The 17,981-nt window shown below is 33.0% G+C and overlaps 2 protein-coding genes across 3 annotated transcripts; both read left to right on the top strand.

Moving 5' to 3' along the window:
- Nucleotides 1–3,185: 3,185 nt before the first annotated feature.
- Nucleotides 3,186–9,944, top strand: LOC142623942 (MLO-like protein 10). Of its 2 annotated transcripts, none has more exons than XM_075797428.1 (15): nucleotides 3,186–3,600; nucleotides 4,276–4,333; nucleotides 4,474–4,682; nucleotides 5,455–5,571; nucleotides 6,328–6,388; nucleotides 6,548–6,636; nucleotides 7,217–7,291; nucleotides 7,366–7,454; nucleotides 7,586–7,635; nucleotides 7,729–7,769; nucleotides 7,849–8,022; nucleotides 8,637–8,672; nucleotides 8,802–8,869; nucleotides 9,151–9,211; nucleotides 9,356–9,944. In XM_075797428.1, the coding sequence occupies exons 1-15, from the start codon at nucleotides 3,409–3,411 to the stop codon at nucleotides 9,749–9,751; spliced, it is 1,716 nt and encodes a 571-aa protein (XP_075653543.1). In that variant the 5' UTR covers nucleotides 3,186–3,408; the 3' UTR covers nucleotides 9,752–9,944. The 2 variants fall into 2 exon arrangements, with proteins under 2 accessions (XP_075653543.1, XP_075653544.1); XM_075797429.1 differs by lacking the exon at nucleotides 3,186–3,600 and adding an exon at nucleotides 3,640–3,767.
- Nucleotides 9,945–16,498: 6,554 nt separating this feature from the next.
- On the top strand, nucleotides 16,499–17,649 carry LOC142626413 (RING-H2 finger protein ATL8-like). The gene has a single exon (XM_075800235.1). The coding sequence runs from the start codon at nucleotides 16,738–16,740 to the stop codon at nucleotides 17,497–17,499; it is 762 nt and encodes a 253-aa protein (XP_075656350.1). The 5' UTR covers nucleotides 16,499–16,737; the 3' UTR covers nucleotides 17,500–17,649.
- Nucleotides 17,650–17,981: the final 332 nt, after the last annotated feature.

Genomic DNA, 17,981 nt, shown 5'->3' on the forward strand with positions numbered 1-17,981 from the left:
TTTTCATTTCACCATTTTTAGTCTCCAAACCAATTAACGCGTGCTATTTTAGTCCTTTCCGTCAGTCAAGTGACAAAAATAGCTAAGGTGGCAAATGGAAGGATTAAAATATTATTAAAAATTTATTGTAGCATGCCACATCAGATTTCTGTAGCATGCCACATGAAGTTATAATTTAAAATATTTATTTTTCAATTTTAACAAAAGAAAAAATGAGTTAAAAAAAAAGAAAAAAAAGAACACACCAAAAACATAAGAACAAGAACAGAAGGTGGAGAAGGGAATCTGGTTGAGCCTATTCCATTCAGGTTGGATGTCGATGGAGGATTTCAATGGCTCTCGGCCCATCATGTTGTTGTGCGCCCAAACCCTAAACTCTTCGTAACCTGATTCCGACATGTACTGGAAGTCTCTTTCCATGTTCAAGGCTCTTGGTTACAGTTCATGGTGATGACTTTGCCGCTGGCTTTCACCACTTGCCGTCGAAGTCTCTTGAGAAAATAGAGTATTTTAATCTTATCGCTGCTGCGATCGAGTACATCACTGACTTGAACCACCGGTCCAATCGCCGGAGTCGTTTATCAACTCAGCGAGTTGTAACGCTTGCTTCGACTTCTCCAAATCACCGTGGAGATCTCGATCGCGACGAGTCGACTCAATAGAGAAGGATACAGAGTTTTGAACTTTCCAAGGGTATCTCGTCATTTTGGTGACTTACAGGGGTATTAGAGTTAGTGGTGTTTTGGTAATTTGGTAAGAAGAGGCCGCCACTGACAGAGAAATCGACGAAAGTGTCGAGGAAAGAGGAAAGAAGATTTGGGACTTGTGTGGGTTTTTCCATTGTTAGATTTTTTTGTAGTTTAGGTGTTTGTGTTTTTGTTTGTGAGAGATTTGGGCGCAAGAAAGACTATGGAGACGAAAGAGTAAGGAGATTGAATGGACTTTGATGGTGCTTTTATGTTGAATTTTCTGGGTTTATGAATTTGGTTTCTGGAGGTTTTGTTGTTGATTGAAAGATGAGAAATCTGGGTTTGAGTTGAGATTTTGTATATTTGGGTTTTGTGGTTTGAGAAAATCTGAGAAGATCTGCTGTTAGGTTTATGTTTGTGTTCTTGCTGGAGATCGATTTGTGTTTGTGTGTGTGTTTGGTTGACAAGAAAGGGCAAGAAAATCTAGGCACATGTTCTTATGTTTAAAATCTGGGTTTATGTTCTTTAATGTTCTTGTTGAAGATGAACATAAATGTTAATATATATTTGGATTTTAATTTTTTTTTTTAAATTTTAAATCTGTTAAAAACTTAAGAATGTTAGATTTTTTTTTTTATCTGATGATTGCTACAGTAAATTTTTAATAATATTTTAATCCTTCCATTTGCCTCAGCTATTTCCATATGTTGACTGACGAAAAAAACTAAAATAAAACGCATTAATTGGTTTGGGGACTAAAAGTGGTGAAATGAAAATGTAGGGACCAAAATAGAAATAGGGCCAAAATGTAGGGACTAATAGTGCATTTACGCCATTAAACTATTAAAGCAATATAGTTTATTGTTAGGCTAAACAACAATAATTAAAGCAGTATAATAAACTAATACATTATAAAAGACAAACAAATTAAATTATGTTAGGCTAAACAACAATTAATAATTTTATAATTAATGAAACAACAATATAACAAATTATAGTTTATAAAAGATAAACAAATTAATGAAACAACTAAATAATAATAATTAATAATTAATAATTTTATTGTTTGGTTATGTATATTGAAAAATATGTAGTTTGTAGTATTGATAATGAGATTATCATGCAATGATTTCAAAATATGAAAACTAATAGAAAGCAACTGTAAATTTTATATATTTACATGTTTTTGATTATTATTATTGTTAATATATAATTTTTTTTATTAAATTATATAATTTATATTTGTTGAAAAACACCTTAGAAAAAATTCAACTCGAGTTTCAACTTTCAACTCAATTTGAAAGAGAGGTGTGTCTTCTCAACAAAAAAAAGAAAAAAAGAAAAAAAAAAAGAAAAGAAGAAGAATAAAAAGACGTGTCGAGAAAAGGAAATAAAAGGGACGCGTGATTTGATTGCTGCCCTAATATTAATGGTAGCATGGTCCAAACTCGTTTGTACTCCATTTTCAGTTGGATTTATCTATTCGTAGTTTCACTATCAAAAAAATAATAATAATAACGAAACTCAGGCAATTAATGGATAATCCTTTTTTCCCTCTTTATTTGCTATCAAGATTTTGAAAATATCAATAAATTAGTAGCTTAACTGGTTGATGCTTCATATTTTTAATAAAATATTTAATGTTTAAATTCCCATCTCCAAATACTAATGTATAAAAACATATAAGATTCTGATAAAAAAAAACATATAAGATCAAATTTTTTTCATCATAAAACCGTGAAATATAAATACCTATAAAAATAGACATATGTAAAAATATATTAAGAGTTTGAATAAGAAAATTAGGATAAAAAAAAACTATATACGTCAAGTTATGTCATCTATAACATTTCAAATTAGTAGCATTCTTATGCTCTTTTAATATAATTCTATATATTAGATGGTACCAAAAAAAATCAACTAATTCAGTATTTCATATATATATATATATGTTCACTTTATTTGTGTTTTCCAAGATAATTTAAAATTTAATTCAGGAAAATAAAATAAAATAATTGATTTTAATAATTTCATTGTTATATATAATGATAAATCGGTACAAAGTAAATAATATAGAATTATTTGAAGTTAACTCCAGTTAAAGTAGTTATAAAAAAAAATAGTATTTTTGAATTATTTTTCTTTCGTATGATTAATAAGAGTTAAAAAAAAAATACTTATGTGTAATATACTGCATAAATAATGATGTTTTACAAAATCAAAACCACTAAACCATAAAAATGAATAGAAATCTACCGTGTAAAAATGGTACCAAAAGCAGTGGAATTTGTCAATCTAAGACAAATCGTGGACCTTCAGGTTTCAGCCTCTATCAACTCGTACCAAATCCCACAACTACGCTTAAACAAATCTAAATACTGTAGAATTTTTCAATAAATAATGTAAAAAAGAAAAGAAGAAATATTACTCTTAAACTAAAAAGAAGACTGGATATTATATGGTGTTTTTTAAAAGCTTTTATTTGGTCGTGTATGTTGAACTGGCTGCAACTAATCAAAACTCAAAACTCACAACTAGAAGCGTCTGTGAGAGAGAGACTCGCACATGGTTTTCGCACTGAATTCAAAGATAAAAACAAAATAAATGCTTGAACTTTTTGGAGTTTTCTTTCCCTTTATTTAAAATGTTAAAACCATAAAGCAAAAGCTTACGTTTTAGTTTCCACTATTACTCTTTCTTTCTCCCTCTGTAAACGAAAATGTTGCTGGTTGGGTACGTGTGTTTCTGTGTGTGGCTTATGATAGGACATAGAGCTATGGCAGCAACTGAGAGTAGTGGTTCACAGACAAGGGAGCTGGATGAGACACCTACATGGGCTGTTTCTGGTGTCTGTGCTGTTATTATCATCATTTCCATTGTCTTAGAAAAGGTTCTCCACAGACTTGGGACGGTAAGTTTTGTTATTTTCAGCTTTAAATTCTGTTGTTTTAGCTGTTTGTTTGCAAATTTCGGATCTTCTCTCTCTCTCTCTCACTCTCTCTCTCTCTCTCTGTTTTGATGACAATTCTTTTACCTGGGAAGACAATTGCTTTTTTCAAGAGTCTCTAACGAGTAAAGGTTGGTGTTTTATGGTTTATTTTATTGGTTATGAGTTCCAGTTCTGTGTCTCTGGAATTTGGAGCTCATATTGATTTCTTCTACCATATTTGTTTGATTCTTATCAAAGTAGTTAGTTCCTCGCTAGACAAATGACCCCCGTATCTGTTACCCAAAAGGCAAACTTGCTCCATTTTTTTTGGGGGGGTTTGAAAACGAAAAAGTCTTTGTGTCTCTGTATGTTGTTTCCTAGCTGAAGGTGTAGGTGGATTGTAGGGAAGATTCATGTTTTCCAATTGGAAAATTGAAATTCATGAATTTTGACAGCGCAAGAATGAAAAGACCGTTATGAAAAAACAACCATATACCATTAAGAAAGGGGAGTTCAGATGTTGGTCTACTTGGTTAAGACATGAAAAGAACAGTTGTTACTTGTTATTTGTTTATTTATTTATTATTAATCTCATGATGTTGTTCTATTTGGTTCTTGTGATTTACCCTGTTATTAATTTTAAAAATCTCAATTCAGTGGCTTACAGAAAAGCACAAGAAAGCTCTATTTGAAGCTCTAGAGAAAGTTAAAGCAGGTAATATCATGGTTCTTGATTACTCAATTATAACTTTGATCTCACATTCTCATAGAACTATGGGAGTCATCTCATTCTATTTGGGTTGTTGGAATTACATATTAACTGTACATATCTAACTTTTGATGCAAATACTGCAGAACTGATGATTCTAGGTTTCATCTCACTGCTCCTGACATTTGGGCAAAGTTACATTGCTAGAATCTGTCTTCCACTAAAGGTTTTAGATAATATGTTGCCATGTAAAAGTGAGGAATCAACTACAAGTACTGAAGGAGATGATCGTCGTAGACTGTTATGGTTAGACCGCAGATTTTTAGCTGCTGGTAGTGCTCCTAGTTGCAAGGAAGTAAGTGTATTCTAAGAGAAAATCAAATGTTATATGGCCCATCTCCTTACTAACTCCTAGTATTTAGTAAGAGAGCATTCACCATTTTTAGATATTGGCTTTGGTAGCATAATACTTAAAACTATAGAACCAGTCATCATTCGATTATTTTCCTTGTATATGCCATTTACTGTTCAGCTACTTTCAAATTGGAATTTAGCAAAATAATTTATATATATATATATATACACACACACACACGGGTGGGGAAGGGGTTGGGGGATGTTGGCAAACCAAAGCAACATATCAATGCCAAAACTTTTTCACGTCTTTACCAGCACATCCTACCTTCTGATAAGTTTTACTAATAATAAGTACATAGTGTGGCATGCTAAACTTAGCCGACATGTTTCTTATTAAATCATAATAGTTGTGAATTTGTGAAATGAAATGCAGTCAATTGGGTGGAAGAGAATTCTGGATGAAAACAAACATTTACCAACCAATCCTTGTATCAAATATGATTGAATTATGCATTACTAAGAAATGTTTTTAAATTTCTAATATCTTATTGGCAATCCTGAAGCCACTTCCTTGTGTTGTTATCACACTTGTATGCATCATTGTTGACCCAATAGACATATATTCTGTTAACATAGAAATTGCTTTGGTTTTCCTTATTCTACTTTGAGGAAATTAACTTTCTGAACACTAATTTATGTTCCCAACCTAAAAAATGCTCTTACTCATTGCATGAGTCTGGCCAACTTGCTGATTGGATTTTTGTCAACAGGGTTATGCACCGCTTATATCTGTCAATGGACTGCATCAGTTGCACATCCTCATATTTTTCTTAGCATTCTTTCACGTGCTGTATAGTTTTATCACAATGATGCTTGGAAGACTAAAGGTAAAGGAACTTTAAAAAAAAAATATACTTCCAATGTTATGACATCTATATATGAATACTTGGAACCTTAGGGCATAATATGCTGGTTCTCACCTTTTGATACCTAAATTCATTTGAAATCAAATTATGACTGGATAATCATGCGTTTTATTTTGGATGGAAGACGATGATAAGGCCTCTCAAAGAATGCTATAATCTTTTGATATCTTTGCTTTGGGCAGGAGGGTCTCAACCATATTGTCGAGTACAGTTCTGTTTGGCTGCATGTATTGTACTGATTATGTTAGAAATGTAGGATAGATACTCTCTTTGTTTTGGTTTAAATCTAGGTATTCTTGCTCAATTTTGTATATTTGGCTCATTTCAGCTGTTGTGTTGTCCCTTTACATTTATTCCTAGTTATGGCTACAAATAAAAAAAGAACACTGGATTGGTGGTTTGAAATTTAAATCTATGGAAAGAATGCCACCAAGATGGAAGGATATGGTTAGGTTATGAATCATCTGTAATTGTTTTTGAACGACATGAAGTGGACAGACCCCCTTCTTGTTGTTCAAGACATGATTTCTGGCTGCATAACAGGAAACAAAGAGAGCATGGCTAAAAGGCACAAATTTGCCCAAAAGTTCTCTATGACATCTGAAATATAAAGACATGAGTTTGCCTTGATAATCAACTTATAGTGGTCGTGTTAAATATTAAATAAACTGTGCATTCGATTATATCTAATGATTTCCTCGATGTTTCTTTGTGCAGATTCGTGGCTGGAAGAATTGGGAGGAGGAAACCTCATCCCATGACTATGAGTTTTCAAATGGTATGTCACCCCATGACATAGAGATAGCTTGTTCTTTATGTAATAGCTTGAATGTTAGCATTTCCTCAGACTTGAAAATGACATCCTGAAATTCATCTGTCAATAGGTGGGTGTATGTGCTTTATTGGAAGCTAAACTTCTATGTATATTTCTGCGCAGATCCTTCAAGATTCAGGCTTACTCATGAGACCTCATTTGTTAGAGCACACACCAGTTTCTGGACAAGGATTCCTTTCTTCTTTTATGTGGTAAGAAATATCTTACTAACTGGCACATCTTGATTTTTGTTTTGTTATTTACATTGTTATGCTATGAGGTAAAAATGTCCTAATGCCATGGACTGGGACATCTCAATTGTGAGTGCAATAGTTGAAGTTATGCCAATAAGATGACTAGATGAGCTTAACTAATACTAAGATGGCTGAGTAAGAATTGAGGAAGATTAAAATTATAAATAACAATATTTGTGAGACATAAGGGGTTGCACTAAAGAAAGAGACAAAGTATAAGTTTTGTGATTTGGTAATATTCTTTGAAGACCAGTCATTGGCCAATAAGGGGAAATGATGCTAAGTGGTTCTAGTTGAAGGGATTACAAAGAAATGCAAAACCTCTGCACCCAATACTAAAAATGGTCAGAGACAAGATATAAAATTTGGGGGAATTCACTTATACCTTAGATCTAGCCTGCAACAGTTAGACTAGAACCGCAACAAAAGCTTGTATCTGTTTAGATTATAGTATAATAACCCTACAATTTTTGTAGTTGTGGCTATGTATATCTTGTTATATTGACAGTGAACTTATTAAAATATTTATCTTTGGCAGGGATGCTTCTTTTGGCAATTTTTTAAGTCTGTTAGTAAGTCTGACTACTTAACCTTGCGCAATGGATTCATCACTGTAAGTTTTTGTTTCAGTATTTCTGTATTTCTAGTAAAATATGTCACCATTTTATGACATTGCTACATCTATAGGTCCACTTGGCTCCTGGAAGTAAATTTAACTTCCAAAAGTATATCAAAAGATCTTTGGAGGATGACTTCAAGGCAGTCGTTGGAGTAACGTAATGTTCCCTTCATTTAATATATATATATATTTTTAATTTCATTATATTTGTGGTTTTCAGCAGTCATTCCCTGTAATAAATTTGGACCATATGAGTTTCATGAATTATTTTCTTGATGTTGTTGGCAGTCCTGTATTGTGGACGTCATTCGTAGTTTTTTTGCTATTAAACGTTAACGGTAACCCACTTCTTTCTTTGAAATTTCTTTTGGAGCATATTCAGCACTTTCCAGTAAAAGTTGATTAACTTTGTTGAAATATGTCCTTTGCAGGATGGCAGGCATTGTTTTGGGCGTCCATAATCCCTGTGATTGTGAGAAATATTTCTCTTTAGCAGCCAGATTTCCAAATCTTTGGAAAATGAGAATTCTAACCTTTTTAATTGATTGCAGATAATCTTAGCTGTTGGAACAAAACTTCAAGCCATTTTGACAAAGATGGCTCTTGAAATCACAGAAAGGCATGCAGTAGTCCAAGGGATTCCACTTGTGCAAGTCTCAGACAAATACTTTTGGTTTGGTCGGCCTCAGTTAATTCTTCAACTTATCCATTTCACTTTGTTTCAGGTATTCAATAGCCACCCATATTGTAGATTCTTGACTAAAAATACTTACCACTTAGGTAATGATTAACGAGTACCACAAAATTTGTCACGGTTAAACATTATTTTTTTATACTCGTATAGTCTTATTGAAGTTAGAAGGGAACTGTCTGCCTTGCTGAAAACTTATTTGAGGTCTTGGTTTTAGTGAAAATGTTTTGCCTTAAAATTATCTTTTTTGTTGTGGTTAGAATGATCTGATTAGCCTCAGGTTTACTCAAAAGAGGAAATATTTCTCTAGTTAAGTGATTAATATATTGAGATTGTAATGATTAAATATGGTAAATAAGATCTTATTCTCTCTAAATGCACATTATGCCTTAGGTGAAGAGAGAACAAGCTGTCACCCCAAATCTTGTCAAGTTTTGATCCATGATTTTAGTGCTATTGAGTAATGACTATTCAACATCAGTTATAATGACTATCCAATCCCAGTTCCTGTTCTTTATATCAAATTATCAATCAAATTCTGCACAAATCAACAATTTTTATGGTCTTTTTCAATTTTGACTTCTAAATTTTCTTTCATATTTGTGACTGGTCTGATCTGTTTTTTTTTTTTTTTTTTGTGACGTACAGAATGCGTTCCAAATAACATATTTCTTGTGGATATGGGTAATGAAATGTTCTATACTTAACTTTGCTAACAGCTATTGAATTTTTTTCCCCCCTTTAATTTCTTACTCTCCTGTATGCTTCATTCCTAATATTATGGTTTTCTATGGAAAATTTCTTTCTGTGCAGTACGAGTATGGGTTGACATCTTGCTTCCACTCAAATTTCAAGCTTGCTATTATAAAACTTGCTTTAGGGTAGGCCTTTAATTCATTTTTTTCTCCCTTGCAATGGAAATATCCACTTGAAAGATAGATTTTCTTGCTTTTATCTGAAAGGAGTGTTAAATTATAAATGCATTTAGCACGAAGACTGCTAACAAAAGGCTGCTAATATCTTTTTAAAGGAAACAAGTAAATAAGTAAACAAATCTAGAATATAAATCAGTAAGAATGAACATACCAATTACCTTGAATTGATGTGGTGAATCAGTATATTAGCTTGGATTCATGGGTTGCGTTTTTTGGAACTATCACAGGGTTGCAGTCCTATGTCTCTGCAGCTACATCACACTTCCGCTTTATGCCCTTGTTACTCAGGTACCTTCACTGTTTCCATGAGATTCTAATGTAATTTTTAGAAGGCTTACATTACATTAACAACGACGTTAGGTGATATAAACTTACTCTGGCTTCAGAAAATACTTATTTCCAATTCATAATTGTTCACGGTGGTAACTGCAGATGGGTTCACACATGAAGAAATCAATTTTTGATGAACAAACATCCAAGGCCCTCAAGAAGTGGCACATGGCTGTGAAAAAGAAACATGGTGGGCGAGGAGGAAAGTCACCTACTCATACTCTAGGTGGAAGCCCTTCCTCAACAGTGCACTCCTTTGGACACACATTGCACCGCTTCAAAACTACTGGACACTCAACCCGCTCCACCTATGACGATAATGAAATCTCTGATTATGAAACTGATCCTTTATCTCCCACCTCATCTGCAGCCAACTTGATTATAAGAGTTGATGATGATGAGCAACCAACTCAAATAAGTGAACCTCACCATGGAGAAGAAACAAGCAATGAAGATGACTTTTCATTTGTCAAACCTGAGCCACTGAAAGAAACGTAAGGTATTGACAGTTGCTATCCAGTTGCATCAATTTTGTTGTATGTATTGTGAGAAAACATTGTAGTTATTGAAATGCAGCCAGTGAAATAGAGGATTATTTTTTGTATAATAATAAAAAATATATATATAGAGAAGCATTTTTGTAGATTTATAGGCTTGTTTATAAATTTAATAGGAGTTTAAAACAACATTTTCCACTTTGTTCTGGCCAGTTAATTTTTTAGATAGAATGCCCATTTTCATCCTTCCGCTTTACATTACATGTTGCTTATATCACATTTTAAAACTCCATGCTTGATTTAGTTTAATTTTCCTATGTTGAGCATTTTCTTTTTCCTGGAGGTGGCAGTCCTGGTAGTTCATGTTGAACCATAACTTAATTAAGGGTGTGCATTCAAGCCACCAACCAGGTAAACTTGACCTAGCTTGATGTCTCAGGTTGGTTTATAGGGGTTGATGGGTTGGTTGATATGTAATGCAAAACCTGGGTTGGGTTGGATTCAGGTTTGCAATAAACTCAACCTACAACCAAAATTTTTTAATTGATTTGACAAAATAACCAAAGCAATGGCCCAACAAAACCCATTCTTACTAATTAATTTGTGTTGAATTTTAGAACTACCATGGGATGGATTGGAGTGGACATTTTCAACCCGGAGATGATGGATTGGGTTGAAAAATTACTCTAAATCCAATCCAATCGAATCCAACCAAATCCTTTTATATATATGTATATATATATATATATATATATATATATATATATGTATGTATGTATGTGGGAGGGGAGGGGGGGGGGGGGCCTCTCTTCCATTTTTATCTTAGTTCGTTCATTAATATCTCAAAAGTACACATGAATGAAAATTTAAAAAGGAAAGATCATTCGTTTTTACTTTTTACTTTTATTATAAAAAGGGCAGGTCATTGTAGTCACCCGTAAAGTCATTACTTGTAAGTAAAACAGTATATAATTGGCTCTCTCATATTTCCAACTTAGTTCATTCGTTAGTATCTCAAAAATACACGTGAATGGGCTAAGATTCTTGTAGTTCCACTGCTTTGTTATGATGTTTCCAACAAAAACATTCAGGTTCAAATCTCTTCATTTCTAACTATTGATTTAAAAAAAAAAACAAAAACATGAACTAAAGGATTGGATTGATGATATAAGACACAATTTACAATTTAATTATTGTAATTTATTAATTTTGGTATTTAATTTGTAATTTTCGTTATTTTAGGTTTATAGTTATTATTTCTTTATTTTTAGGTGATTTTTAGTGCTTTCAATTCTTTTTAAGTCAAATTTGATTCTTGTTATAGTTAGATATGAATTAGTAGTTATTTTAGAATATGTTTTAAAATTTAGACTTTTGTCTTTCTATTTTCTAGTAAATTCTAAATCCTTTTTCTTGGTGGATTCAAGGACTCTCGTGGATTCGAAGATATTTTCGTAAACAAATATGTTTTATTTTTTGTTTTCTAGAAATAGACGTGTTCTGTTTCTTGGCGTTTCTGCACTAATTAAAATTTCAAAAGAATGGGTCTTGTGATTTTTAGGTCATTCTAGTAACTGAGAAGAGAGCTCACTTAAAATTAGTATCACAAAATTGGCACTAAATAGTTGCATTCCGTGTGGTGGACTGGCTTCCCAAAATCAAAAGGAGTTAAAAGGGCTACTTGCCAGACAGTTGAACGTGTCGAACAAGGCTCACTTGGTAAAAGTAGAGAAAAAGTTTTGAAAGTAGGTAGGTACTCGGGCATCTATATTCTAGCTTATTAGTACCTCCCCCACACCCACTTTGCACGAGTTTGTCATTTGATTATAATTTATAAGTAACCTTAAAGTAACCTTTTCTTTTTGCTTATTTTATGTACAATTTGTAAATCCCATACTACTTTTTATCTTAGTTTCTTTTCAAATGTTTCTAAAAAAATATAAAAAAGTTTCATTTCAAATAATTTAAGTTTTAATTTTTTTGGAAATAAATTAGCTTTTAATTTTTTGTTTAATATTATATAAGTAAGCTATCGAAAATAAATCATTTTTAATAATTCTTGTAAAACATGGTCTCATATCTCAAATCTTTTGAGAGAATTCTCATGAAACATAGTCTTATATCTTGTGAATCATTGTCCCAAAAAGAGTAATGTTAGGAATATGATGTTTTTTATAAATTTTTTACAATAGCATTTCTTTTATTTGGGTTTATCATTAACATAATATTATTATTTATTACACACGATTAATTACAAAAAAAAGGTAATGTCAGTGGACTCACTGTTTCAAAAAAATAAAAAGATGCATGAGTGAATTTAGCCACAGGGGCGGCTAAGTTCATCCTAAAGATTTTACTGAGATTCGACCTCTTATTTATTAAGACATAGTCTCTCATATATTGAAGTTTGAAATTGACATATTTCACATGTCAAATCAGCATGTATCGCATTTCAATTTCACCGCACATCAAAAAAAAAAAAAAAATCACCGAGTAAAAGAAAAAAAAATCATTAAGTAAACTGTTAGTAGTGAGAATATAGTTTTTTTATTTTATTTTTAGAAACACATACATATATATATATATATATATATATATATATATATATATAGGGGAATACACTCACACGTTAAGTCACCAATACTAAAATTACATACGACAGTTAGTGTCGTGGAGCAAGTAATAAGCTCCTTCTCAATATCACACCTTGAAAATATAGTTAATTGAGAGTGACTAATCTTGGTTTCTAATTTTATCTACGGTAGCTTATGTATGGAACTCAAGGTGGTTGTTTTTCCAAACTGTGGTAAGTAAAAAAGGTTTGCTGTAAGTATTAATCTATTATCCCAAGTAATGCCCTCTCACTCACACACGAAAATATGCTTAGAGGGTAGAGGACAATGGAAAATTCTAATTAAAAAAAAAAATCATTAATGTGAAGCAATATATGAAGGTGGGGTTTATGCGATGCAAGAAGAAACATCATAAATGTATGTAACAACTTACAACACATGTTAGGCTTAAGTAGTGGGCCGCCTGATTACCCCATTTGGATGAGATTGAGATTTGAGACCTCATGAAATACAAAATCTCCTTTTCAGATCGATTTCTTCTTATTTAAGATGAGGCCTGGCCGTCAACAATTTGCGGCTGGGCAGTACCACTCGGTGATGTTTGTCGTATTAAACAATGACACCTGGTCCTTTTAGGAGTCCACAATTCTTAATTATCATGATTCATGACTCTTCGTGCTTTCACTTGCAATTTGCAAATGCGTAATGCCCCCCACTTCACTTCAGATGATAAAGATAATTGCACAATTTATTTATAGGTGGAGCTTGTGTCCAGTGGCCAGTGCCACTGGACACATTGGCCACTGGACACATTATAATACGTGTGTTTAAAATTGAACACATGTTCGTATCTTAACGTGTCCTCACTGGACACAAGCCGAATCCTTTATTTATTATTCTGCTCTCTCTAAATCTAACCCCAAATCTCTTTTGTTTCTTAACTTGAACAAACTGATTTTTTCCCCGCCAGCAATAAACATATGCAAAAAGTATAATCTTCATAGGTTTTTTCAGTTTAAAATACTAGTATTATTATTTTTGTGTGTGTTCTAATAAGTATTACTATTTACTATAAAAAAAAAACTAATTACCGCATATTTATATTAAATCAAATTGTCACAATATTTTACTCAATATTAAGTAGATAGAATTAATTAATGTCTTTGTAAACATGATTTTTTTTTTTTTAAATTTCAATTTGAGTTACAAGACTCTTCACATGATGTATTCTGATTTTGAATATAGTAAGATTGCAATGAAAATTTGAGTAGAACTTAAAAGATTGTACAAGTCATGTTGAGTGAAGATCATTTTTTTAATCACCCCATGCTTTGGGAAAAAGGATCTCTTATTTCCGGTGTATGCAACCTACCTTTTCGTAACATGTGGGCCTTATATTATCAATGGGTCAGCATGTTGTGAAAGACTTGTTGCATACAAAAAATATAGGAGTCAAGAGATATCTTCTCTTCCTATAGCGTTGAAATCAGTTTTTAGCGTGTTTGCGTTTTAAACAATGGGTCCCATGCACTATTCATGGGACCCACAAGTTTGAAATTTAGCAAATTTTTCATTAAAACTAGGTCTCACGGCATTATTTACACATTTAAAAATTGTTTTGCTACAGTATTTTTAGTTTTCAGTTTTTCAACAATAAGCGGTATCTAAACAAATCTTTAATGTCCTTAAGTAAGAAGATAGTAAAATTATTAGTATCAATTTTATTAAAAAAGAAATTTTTTTAAATTGATGTGACAATAAATGTAATTGATGGAAAATCAATTTTAATAGGTATTGTATTGTAATTTGTAAACATTAAGATATTTATTTGTAAGGTCTATTATGTAAAGAATAATGTTACAAGTACAAACTATTTTACAATATTTTTACAAACTATTCTTGTGGCCAACTCCTTACTAGTTCTTATTTGAGCCTGTAAGTGCACAATTGCACCTGGACCCAAGAACAGTTATGGGCTCAGGCCCAATGAGCCTTAAACAATAAAAATTTGTAGAGAGTGGGCTTGAAACCCAGGTTAGAAGTGAGTGAAGATTAAATGACAAACTAAAGATTGCCGGTATTTGGAAACAAGAAGTAATATAAATAGGTCTCTCGGACGTAGGCCGAGGCCGTTCTTATATTATCTCTCTCTTTGTCCTTTTTCTTTTTAGGTTACAAAAAGTCCGTCGTCATTTCGTTCTAGATCTCCCCTTAAATACTCTTCTTTTTAATACTTTATACACGTGTTGCCCCAACTCCTCCCTTAGCCTAGATATTTCTTTTCTTAGTGCCTTTGAACAAGAACTAGAAGTTTCCCTTCCACTGTTCAAGTGTCACCTCCCCATTAATGCGGCCAGGGTGGTAGGTGCAGGGTCTTTAATGTGGAGGTAGCAGCCTTTACTTTTGACACTTTCCCAACATCGGTGCTTCTAGGACATTCAAGGGTTCACCCCCTTTAACCACTGGTCTTGACCGTGTCATTCACTAACCTGTACCATGAAGTCCCGGGTTCTCTGGTGTTAGTCCGAGGAGAAAAACATCCTCGGCTGGATCCTCGGACCCTCGGCGCATGAGCCGACCTAAAGTACCAACAAGCCCTAAACCCAAGAGCAGGTCGGCCTTCCTTAGTAAGGCCCAACGGCCCATATCCCTATTAAGATCTTTTTACCCCCCACAGAGCCCACAATCAATATTACATTTTCATTTACAAATAATCACTCATCACATTACTCGTTTTTAAATTTTTTTGTGAAGAAATTTGTAAAAATTTATAGGATTCAGATCCTTTAGATTTCTTAGGGTATTCTACCAGTAGATTTCCTTAAATCATAACCACTCTTTAATGATTTAATGGTCTAGATTCTATCATGTCAGCATTCTACTAATAATATTCTTAAAATAATAAACTAATGTTGCAAACAAAACAATTAAAATTATTGTTAGTGGAATGCTGACATAGCAGAATTTAGACCATTAAATCATTAAAGAATGGTTAAAATTTAAGGAAATCTATTTGGTAGAGTACTCTAAGAAATCTAGAGGATCTAAATCCAAATTTATAATATCTATAATATTACTCTTTTATAATATTTTGATAACTTAGGGAGAAAAAAAGTACCTTTATAGTCTTTGTTGCCTGTATTTCATTTTATTGAATATTGATTGGTAATTACTAGCACTCCCATATATTAAATCTCTTTAATTAGTTATTGATTTAACAATTTTAAGTAAAAAAGGCTTGAAATTTAATGAAATATATCCTTTTCAAAAATCATTTTATCTTAATGTGCTACTTTATTAAGGGGAGTAAGAATCAAGTCAATTTCATCACGGGGTTCTTAAATTTCTATTCATTCATTCATTTTGAAGTTAGTAAATTGAATTTTATCACGACATTAATAATTTACTTAATTATTAATAAATAGAAATAGTTAATGTTTTGTTTAAATATTTTTGAATTGGAAAAATTGAATTAATTAATTTAAAAATGATTGAATAAGATTTTAAAAGTACTACTATAAAATTATCCAAAAACAGTTTAAAAAGATATAATTAATCCCATTACATCGGTATTACAAGATCCGTAAACAATGTAAAGAGAGAGAATTAAAGTGTAAAATTGGCGGTAAAAATAGGGAAAAAAATTCATTTGAATTGAAATTAAAGGTCTATTTGAGATATACTTATTTTGTTAAAATTAAAATTTTTTTAGTGAAAGTACTATAGATAAAAATAAAAATTAATTGAAATAATATAGTGTACCTCATAAATAATACTAAAAAGTATTGTAGAATCTATAAATTAAAAAAAAAAATTTACTTTTTTAATTTAGAGATAAACATTACACAATAAATAAATTGATAAAAAAAAAAAAATGGAAGAAAAGAGTAGGCAAGTGTGGTTGTTAATGTTGTCCTTACCTTTTCGGCTGTGTAATGCTTTGTTGTTATTGTTAAAACTTAAAAAATAGAGGAGCGCGTTACAAAAGTGGGTAATAACAAAGCGAGTAGGAGTGAGACTGACTTACCCACCTCTCCCACCTCTTAGGTCTATAGTCTATAGTTGCAGGGTGTCTCAATTATTTATCTTATCTATGGGCTTATCTTCACCACGTGTCCAAGACTCGAAGTCCAAGTCTTCAGAAACTCCAACATTGTTTTCGGCCTGCAGGGGTTTGTGCTTTTGTAACTATAGTATACTGTAGGCATCTTTCTCTTTCTCTTCTCAGTTGTCTCTATGAAACTACCTAACAATCTCCTAAACCCACCCACCCACTTGCACCCACTTTCTTATTAATTACACACCTAAGTACTTTCCACTTATCTTCTTCTACTATATATACCTCTCTCTCATTTCTTTCTTGTTACTCCTCTTTATTATTATTATTATTATATGATCATATTTTATATGAGTGATGACTCGGTCTATAATTAAAAGAACTCTGGTCGGTGGAAATGGAACCACAACCAAAATCACAGCCCCATCACCGCCAACGGTGGTGGCAGCTCCGCCTCCTGAAGCTCTGACTGTGGAGTCTGACTTCGTGGTCATACTAGCGGCGCTTCTCTGCGCCCTCATATGCGTGGTGGGTCTCATAGCGGTGGCACGCTGCGCCTGGCTCAGACGCGGCGGCACTAGTACTGGGAGTGAAAACAGGTCTCCACCGCGAAGTCTGGCGAACAAGGGAGTGAAAAAGAAGGTCTTGCAGTCACTGCCAAAGTACACATACGGCCACGGTGGGTCCACAAAGATGGGGGTAGTAGCGGGAGATGGAGATGGAGATGGGGATGGAGATGGCCATGGAAGTGGAGGTGAGTGTGCTATATGCTTGGGTGATTTTGAAAAAGGGGAGGAGATCAGAGTGTTGCCTCAGTGTGGACACGCCTTCCATGTGAGTTGCATAGATACTTGGCTTGCTTCTCACTCTTCTTGCCCATCTTGCCGTCAGATCTTGGTCCTCGTTAATGCTAATGCAGCTAGGTGTCACAAGTGCGGTCAGTTCCCAGCGAGTGCTATTAATACTATTCATGACCCTCCTTCTCATCCTCCGCCTCAGCCTCAGCCTCAGCCTCAGTCTGATCAGACTAATTTTAATGCTGCTGCTGCTGCTACTTCTTCTTCTTCTTCTTCTTCTTCTTCTTTTATCAATCTTAATATTCCTAGTTTCTTGCCTTGACTTGAACAAACAAAAATAGGCGTTTTTGTTTTATTTTTTAAAGCATCTACTGGTCTAAAAAACTATTGACTTAATTTGCTCAGTTGTTGCTTTTTTACTGTATTGTATATGAAGTTTAAATAATTCTACACCCATGTTTTTTAGGATTCATGACAGGGTCTTTACTCTAATTAATTCTGTAATAAACAATATGGTATTTATTTAATTATCTTGAATTGCACGGAATTTGAGAGAGAGTGACAATTACCAGTCCATAACCCAATTATTAATAGGGTCTCTACTGCGAAACTGTGTGCAGTGTGCTCAATTAATTTTTGTATCTGTTTGAGCAATTGGGTGTCATAATTGATTCATAAGCTGTCCACTACTCTTACTGTTACAGCCAGAGAGAATGTAATCGGCCTCAATTTCCTATTAAAATCAGGAGGAAGAGGAGGAGCAGGACAAAGTACTAGGGTGTAAATTGTAATATTCTTAGTCTT

The sequence above is a fragment of the Castanea sativa genome, chromosome 2 (genome assembly GCF_040712315.1).
Source record: "Castanea sativa cultivar Marrone di Chiusa Pesio chromosome 2, ASM4071231v1".
Taxonomy (NCBI): domain Eukaryota; kingdom Viridiplantae; phylum Streptophyta; class Magnoliopsida; order Fagales; family Fagaceae; genus Castanea; species Castanea sativa.

Bases quoted from the DNA above. Each gene is read 5' to 3' on its own strand.
- LOC142623942 (XM_075797428.1), top strand. From the start codon at position 3,409: ATGTTGCTGGTTGGGTACGTGTGTTTCTGTGTGTGGCTTATGATAGGA. The intron at 7,292-7,365 runs GTAAGTTTTTGT...CTACATCTATAG, and splicing joins TGCGCAATGGATTCATCACT to GTCCACTTGGCTCCTGGAAG. The intron at 7,636-7,728 runs GTAACCCACTTC...TGTCCTTTGCAG, and splicing joins TTTGCTATTAAACGTTAACG to GATGGCAGGCATTGTTTTGG.
- LOC142626413 (XM_075800235.1), top strand. From the start codon at position 16,738: ATGACTCGGTCTATAATTAAAAGAACTCTGGTCGGTGGAAATGGAACC.